At 41.9% G+C, this 8,123-nt stretch overlaps 1 protein-coding gene and 1 non-coding gene across 2 annotated transcripts; one reads left to right on the plus strand and one right to left on the minus strand.

Annotated features, from left to right (window-relative positions):
* Nucleotides 1-2,008: 2,008 nt before the first annotated feature.
* TRNAG-CCC lies at nt 2,009-2,079 on the minus strand. The gene has a single exon. It is a non-coding gene; the product is annotated as a tRNA-Gly (tRNA).
* A 1,974-nt stretch (nt 2,080-4,053) lies between these two features.
* Nucleotides 4,054-6,643, plus strand: LOC124674142 (60S ribosomal protein L19-1-like). The gene is made up of 5 exons (XM_047210180.1): nt 4,054-4,201; nt 5,433-5,555; nt 5,641-5,954; nt 6,353-6,414; nt 6,498-6,643. The coding sequence occupies exons 1-5, from the start codon at nt 4,090-4,092 to the stop codon at nt 6,520-6,522; spliced, it is 636 nt and encodes a 211-aa protein (XP_047066136.1). The 5' UTR covers nt 4,054-4,089; the 3' UTR covers nt 6,523-6,643.
* The last annotated feature ends 1,480 nt before the right edge of the window (nt 6,644-8,123 follow it).

An 8,123-nucleotide genomic window follows, 5' to 3' on the forward strand; every position in this document is an offset into this window, starting at 1 on the left:
CCCACTCACCACCAAGTAATATCTGATCCAAACATCTAGATTCATGTAAACAGAGGTATATAAATATTTTGAAAATGCAGTTATTGACGTATACTAGGAAAATATCCATAGGAATCCAGAAAATATTGTGTGTCATGTTTCCCTCCAATTTGTTTAATATGCAAGGTGACTACATCTTACAGAGTGTAGAATATTTTGTTGGCATCACATTTTCCTTGGAAAACATTCATACCTGTCCGTTGAAGATCTACTGACCCATTGTGCACTTGCACAATTTACTGTTTAATTGGTTTGTTCTAATATACTCATCCATCATTGGCTTTCTTGTGTTGAGGCCCCAATAGTTGTACCGTGTGGTTGTTATATTAATATAGCAGGGGCGAAAGACTGTTTCAAGGAGGAGAATTTTCGCCCATCTTATTTTCCAACCAACACACAAATGGAAAAGGAGAAAACAAATAACTCAATTAATTTGAAGAGCACATGGAAACAACATATCAACCGGAGAATTTGAAATAAATTACAATAAAAATTAAACATGTTATTCATTGAGATGATGGTTTACAAGACTTTGAAAGAAGGTTAGAAATCCCCTAAATTTATGATGCATTATAACTATTCTAGAAAATTACTAAAAATGTGAGAACTTGTGAAATAGAAATCAAAAGGGGAAATTAAATTATCAAACTCCATGGGGTTTCCAGAAAAAAAACATAATTGTTATGCACTTTCGACTTTGCTAGCATTTTTTAGTGTTTTTATATATGTAATTTTTTTCATTATGTTTCAAATTTATCGTGCTAATTGAGATCTAGACGTAATTTTGTGTACAAATACAATTTGTATCTCGACAAAGTTGAGTCATTTATTTTCGAATGAAGGTTGTATAATTTCCACGATACTTGCGGAATGACAAGTTTTGCAACGGTGTGGTAGTTTTCTCTATATTTCCAACATGTGGCATGCTTGAAAAATACACACCAATTCACGGAACATAGGATGCATGGCAATTTGTAATGACTCTATTTCTGGTTGATTAATAAAGCACACGTGTTCTCTAAAAAAATTTAACGGAACATCAGATGCAGGTCTAATTATGAGAAGAGCGTACATTTTTTACTGGGTCGGGTGAAGAAAGTTATGAACCAACCGAGTACTCGGCCCAATATTCTCAACTAGGTAAACTGCAGCTCGGGCTAAGGTGCCAATGCCTCACCTCACTCTCACCCGCCACGTCAGCTTTTTCCCTCACTCTCACCCCACTCTCACCCCACGGTGCCAATGCACGGGCTATAGTGCCATCTCTCACTTCTCTCTCCTCCACATCACCATTTCTTTTTCACATTAAGTTATTTCACTCGAATTTTTGTAGACATTCAAAATAATGCAAGAAAATTATTTTATTCAACTAAAAATGTTACCGATTACATAATAATTAATAAAAATACAAATTATGTTTCTTGTTTTTCTAAATAGCCTATATGACAAGTGTGTACTTGTGTTTGTATTTTGAACTGAAAGAGTAAAAAAAGGAAAGAAAATAAAAGAAGGAAAGAAAATAAAATAAAAGCTGAGATTTAAAGAATAAAAGAAGGAAAGAAAATAAAATAAAAATAAAAACCGACCGGGTCGTCTCCTACCTCCTATCGCCCCCACTCTCGCCCGCGTCGCCGGCGCCCGCCGCCCGCCTCTCGCCTCCCTCCCGCCTCGCTCACGCCGCCAACGCGGGCGGTAGCCGGGCGGCAGCGGGCGCTACCGCCGGGCGCCCCAGCCAGCGCCTGCCGCTACCGTCCCGCCCCGCCACGGGCGATAGCGCCCCCGCTATCGACCGCGTTGGCACCAGCCTAAGCCAACGACTCAACGAGAAATGAAGACTGCCATCATTTTTTTCCTTTTGCAGAACGAGGGTGTTGTGGCAAAAAGAAGTGCGCCAACGACTCAACGAGAAATGAAGACTGCCATCATTTTTTTTCCTTTTGCAGAACGAGGGTGTTGTGGCAAAAAGAAGTGCGCATCCAGGGAATCGAACCCTGGTCAGTACCATGGGAGGGTACTATGATACCACTACACCAGATGCGCTTCCGTGCCAGGAAACAATTTAGAAATTATACTTACAAATACCTCTAACTAACTTCAGCTCGAGACTCCATGGGGTTTTCCTTTTTCTTTTTCTTGCTCGAGATACATTAGGCCAATGAGGACGTCGGGCACCCGTGTCCTACTCTTACCATGTGGATCCCTTTCACCAGCTCCTGCCCATCGATGAATACTTTTCACCCATCATCACCAAGTGGATAGGGCGAGAGCGTGTCCACCAAAAAGTGATTAATGGTTTTGATGATGCCTTTGCTTAGTCCACTATAATTCATGGGCAAAATTCATGGGTGGCTAAGGCCCAAGAAGATAACATAATTTTACAATTCTAAATTATACTTCTTCAGTAGACATTAGTAATTACCCTGTACATTTTGTTCTCAGTGGTTACAAGATAAGAAAAAATAAACGTATATAGAAGATCATAAAAAATCAATTCTTCTCGAGTGAGGGTAAGCTGTGGAACCTGCATTGTAAAATGAAAAGAACAAGTTAAGTGGAAAAATCATGTTGTCAAGTTATTAACCAAGAATTTGGGGAAAGAAAACAAGTAACACGGGCAAGAAATGGAGATGAGGTGCTCGATACGATAGCTAGTTGCTTGGGTGGTGTCATGATTGTTGGATCATCTCAACTGTCGCTGCTCGCAATGTTGTTCAGTTGTTGGACTTCCAGTCGGTGCCTCGTGCCTCGTGCTTGTATGTGCCCCTAATCCCTGGCTATGCAAGCGCCATGCATGCTGCTGCTACCTGCAGTGCAACAGCTCCACGATCGATTGACTCGCCACTGGTCTTTGTATCATAAACTAATGGACTTAGTTTTTTTAGGTCTACTAGACTTAGCTACCGGTGCTCCATGGCTAGCAACTGGCAAAACAAAACAAAAAAAATCACTCATGCCCTAATGTGAGACACTGAATAGAGTATAAAGGGCAAGAAACATGTTTGTCTAAACTGGGGGCTACCAATAAATACAAGCATTTTTTTCCGCAATAATCCTAGGATGTGCCATGGCCCACTTCGGTCCTTGCATATATAGCCCCATACGTGATACTCTACATGCTCCTAGAAGTTGAATAGGATAATCGGACGAAAATGATTTAAGGTACTACTCACAATAACTACAGTATGAACGTCTTACATACTTATAAGCAGTTGTACTATATTTGTGTTTTTCTATACCAATTAGTGGTTTCATTTGCAATATATCACTACTGCATGCACTAGAGATAGTACACACAAAATCATATTCACATGTAGAAATGAACCTGAAAACCAATTCTATGGCATTTACATTTATACTTCGTGTTCTTATTTATGCATGCATGATGTCAAACATTGTTTTCATTAATTACGAGTAACCTGAGTTGATGGTAAAATATATAAAGAAAGATTACCGAATGCCCCTATGCGATTAGGAGCCGAACACACTAACACACCTATTGCTTCACTATGTCTTTTCTCGCGAGGCATGCATGCCACTTAATCTTGCAGATTAACTGATGACGGATGATCATGAGCATGAGGTTTCAGAACCGCCGCGACATAGACAGTGATGATCATAGTGTTGTGATGCATGTGGATGTAATGCAGGCAAATTATCCTGCTTTAAATTGTACCTATATGTATGATTGGAGAATATTTGGTAACCTTGAGAATACCATAATAATTTTCTTGGTGAGTGATGAGAATGAGCTAACGTAAAATATACTGCGGTTTTTTTTCATTTAGCATATCTGCTGCAGAATGGAAAAAAGAAAAGTTCCTCTCAGTAAGGAAGTTGGAGAATGGCGACATCCTTTTTAGTGGGCCTAATACACTTTAGGCCGTCGGCCCCAGAGATAGAGCGAAACGAGCCACAGAACAAAGGCCCGGCCCAGCTTGAGAGCCAGGGAAACCCTAATTCCCCAGGAACTATAAGGCGCCGCCAGCGCCGCATTTGCAAACCCTTGCGCCACAACCACACGGCAGGTAAGGGAGAGCGGCGGCGGCGGAGATGGTGTCGCTGAAGCTGCAGAAGCGTCTGGCCTCGAGCGTCCTCAAGTGCGGCAAGGGCAAGGTCTGGCTCGACCCCAATGAGGTCAATGAGATCTCCATGGCCAACTCCAGTAAGAGCCTCGCGCCTTCCTCCTGCCCTTATCATGTAGATTTCGTAGATCTGTCGTCGAGGTAGTGGTATCGGCGTACTTCGGTCGAAATCGGTTGATCGATGCTTGTTTGCTCTGCTATTACATCTTATATGAACAGCGGGTTGCCAGGATTAGTGTTCTTTGTGTAGCTGATAACCCCATGTTCTTCGTGGCAGGATTATAGTGTTCTCATGGGCCGTGTTAGCTATGAACTGTGATGTAGAAATTTGTTGCCTGTTAGCTATGATTCTATGAACTGTGATGTAGAAATTCGTACCCCCCCTATGATGGTTTTTAGTGTTTACCGGTCGGCAATTCTTGTAGATGTTTGTGCACACGGTTCTTAATGCTGTTAATCACCTGGATTGAGTTACCGAGCATGCTTAGGTTGATTTTTTTATCTAGCTTAGGCGTCTGACACTGTTAAATTGGCTCGCTTTTGGTCTTCATTGCTGGCGTCAATAATGCAAAACCATCCTGTTACCTTGCTTAGTATGTTTATTACTTGTGTACACACTTCAATTGCATGCGTCTTTCTGGTCTGTCCTCATGCAGGATAATAGGTTTCCTGCGTTTGATATGATATGCTATTTAATGTATTATCCTTGCACAATCATCAAATTGCTCCCAATTACACGGGTAACTGTTACGATGTGTTTGCAAATTTTGTTGAAAGTACATATTTCTTACAGAAATCATTTCTGCACTGCTCTATGCTTGCATGCAGAGTTGTTACATAGGCTGCCAAAACTTGTGCATCAGTAGTAAAAACATGATCTATAGAAGTCGGCTGGCAAACATTTATCGACACGTTATATTGATTTTTGAGTAGTAAGTTGCTCCATCTACTTAACCAGGATAACCTCTTGGAAACTGTATGTGCGTTGAATCTAGTTGAGTTTTGCTGTTTTTGGTTTTGTTTTACATTGACACATGACTACTCTGATTGTCAATCACTCAGTTTGTATTGGTAAATGTCTAGTTCGCAAACACTTTTGAATTTCAGAGTGTCTCAATAACAGCTACTCTGGTGCCTTCTTGGTCTTTCTTTGTGATATGCATTCCTCTTATGCTCCCATTTACTATGCGTGCACTTCTTACCTGTTTGATATGCCTGCCCCTTTAATGTGAAATCATTTGTGGTTACAGTCAATCCATTTGAGCTTCTAATTGTCAATATGCTGATGTTTTATTTGACCTAAACTTGCAGGGCAGAACATCCGGAAGTTGGTCAAGGATGGTTTCATTATCAGGAAGCCTCAGAAGATCCACTCCAGGTCTCGTGCAAGGAGGGCAAATGAGGCCAAGCAGAAGGGACGTCACTCAGGATATGGTTTGTAGCCCCAACTTTAATGTCCATAAGGGTAATCATGTTTGGAAATTATGTGTTGTAATATGTATGGAACCTCTCTGTACAGGTAAGCGTAGGGGTACCAGGGAGGCTAGGCTCCCCACCAAGATCCTGTGGATGCGGAGGATGCGCATCCTGAGGCGTCTTCTGCGCAAGTACCGTGAGGCGAAGAAGATCGACAAGCACATGTACCATGAAATGTACCTGAAGGTCAAGGGTAACATGTACAAGAACAAGAGGGTCCTTATGGAAAGTATCCACAAGTCCAAGGCTGAGAAGGCAAGAGAGAAGACCCTTGCTGACCAGTTTGAGGCCAAGCGCGCTAAGAGCAAGGCAAGCCGAGTGAGGAAGATTGCCAGGAGGGATGAGCGGCTTGCTCAGGTAAGATTATGTTCTTGTGTTTTATTGTTGGTTGGCTTTAGTGATGCATGGCGTGGGAACTGCAATACATAATTAGCAATATTTTACACATGTCTTTGAGAAACTAGCATTTCGACTATATTTATCTCTTGGAAGATATTAAGGATTACTACAATGTATGCCCATCTTTCTGTTTAGTTTGGGTGACAGAATGTTCTGGGAGTTGGATGTTAATGTTGAATCTGTTATGAGTTACGTTTGTCAATTCATTGATTTTGGTCAATATTTTTTGTTTCAAATTGTTGATTTAGTTTTAACAAGCTTTTCTTTCCTGAAGTTCGATGCATGATAAAAGATAGCTCCTACTATTGCAGCTGTTTTTTAGAACATTTGGTTAACTTGTACTATTTGGTGAACAGGGACCGAAGGACCATGCAGCACCACCAGCAGCTGCAGCTCCAGCTCCAGCGCCAGCTGCAGTGTAAGTTTCTTCAAAATGTTTCTTAACTTGAGTTATTTTTTCGTTTGTTTCAGTGAGCTAATTTTCTCCCCTTATCTTAACAGGGCCCCAAAGAAAGCCAAGAAGTGAAAGGTTTGATATGAAGCTTTAGCTTTCTGGTACTGTGAAGGGTTAGCCTAATTTTGGAGCATCACAAGTTCGGAACAATTTCTGTGCTATATCTAAGTGTTGGTGTCTCAGATACCTTAAATATCATGTTCTGTGTTTGTTCTGTTGGATGTAGCAGAGATTTTTATGAAGAGTTTCCTTAAACTGTTAAATTTGAGTCTTGTTATGCTTGTACTTATGTTGCAGCCCTTGTGTGATTTGCCTGCCGTGTGCCCCAATCTCTCTAGGATGATTATCGTGGCTGGCTACCATGCCTACTGATAATCCTTCGTCTCTGCTCTAATCATTCTGTGGGTTTGTCGTGGTTATTATCAGGTTTATATAGAAATGATTTCCTGTGAACTCGGTTAAACAGAATAACCACATAAAACCTTGTTTAGCTTGAGCAATGGAAGTGTTGATTAGCAAAACTTTGTTTCAGCAAAACCAGGAAAATACGTTTTGGCAAGAACGGCTATTTCATGTCCAGATAACTCATCCTGTCTACGATCTTTTGTCCGGTGATTCCTGGACGAACTTCTGGTTTGCTGTGGCGTCGATGTTGTAGGCCCTGCCTTCTCGCGGTGCCGCGGTGGCATGCAGCCGTGCCCTTCCTTTCTTTGGCCCCTGACCGTCACCTTGCATGCCACGTCCATGTCCAAACTCGTTCGGTGTTGCCGTTGATTTACTTGGCCTTCGGAAAGCTTGCAATGGATAGTCTCCTCGAGTCGGCACGAACGTGGCTGCTGCACGCCGCCCTCACAACCTCGCGGGACTGGCTTTGGCCGTCTTGCACGACTGACAACTAGCGCGCGGCCTCCGTGAAAAAGCAAACCTTGCAAGAGGCTGCAGAATAGATATGTAATTGAGGAATCGTATAAACCGATTTTGAACTTTTGGTATCCAAATAGTATGATTTTCCATGTACTGAATATTAACAGACTAATCCTCAAAACTGTTTTTCCTAAAGATCAGCCTAAAATTTGTTTCCCGAAAACTGACTGCTAATCCTCTGTATCCAAACAACTACACATCGTCTTCATATTTCATTAGCTGTGATTAACGGTTCTAGTACATACTCAACTTGTTCAAAAAAAGTTTTGGGGGCCTAGCATGGCCGCATTTGCAACCCTATATACCCACGCTCGTCCAAATTCTTTAAAACTCATAGTTCGACTGGCAAGGACCCGAACTCGAGTTGGGCAGATAATGAGAAGGATTGGGAAGCAATCTTGAGTATCCAGGTGCTGGGGAAGATGAACATTCACTATGGCGTTTCGTACATGACTGCCTACTGAGCGGTGGTTAGCTTGTTTCGCGACGAGAAAATCTTTGAACATGCGATGCTTTTCTGTCAGTTTGCACGAACTACTTGCTGGCGGGAGATCAAACAGTGGGTACGTATGCATCTTAGCAGGAAAAGCTTCGCTACTTGCAAGCAATGGTTGTTTAATTTCCTTGTCCACGCCTCTAATATCCATGCTACGGCGCTGGCTGTTGGTTTTTGGCACATGTGGGAAGCACACAATGAGTAGCGGAATGAAAAAAGTCAAACCAATTTCAAGTCATACTAGGGGTAGAGT

This window comes from Lolium rigidum, chromosome 7 (assembly GCF_022539505.1).
Source record: "Lolium rigidum isolate FL_2022 chromosome 7, APGP_CSIRO_Lrig_0.1, whole genome shotgun sequence".
Lineage (NCBI taxonomy): Eukaryota > Viridiplantae > Streptophyta > Magnoliopsida > Poales > Poaceae > Lolium > Lolium rigidum.

Coding starts and splice junctions, on each gene's coding strand:
- LOC124674142 (XM_047210180.1), top strand. CDS start 4,090: ATGGTGTCGCTGAAGCTGCAGAAGCGTCTGGCCTCGAGCGTCCTCAAG. Junction 5,556..5,640: donor GGGACGTCACTCAGGATATG/GTTTGTAGCCCC, acceptor CTCTCTGTACAG/GTAAGCGTAGGGGTACCAGG. Junction 5,955..6,352: donor GGGATGAGCGGCTTGCTCAG/GTAAGATTATGT, acceptor TTTGGTGAACAG/GGACCGAAGGACCATGCAGC.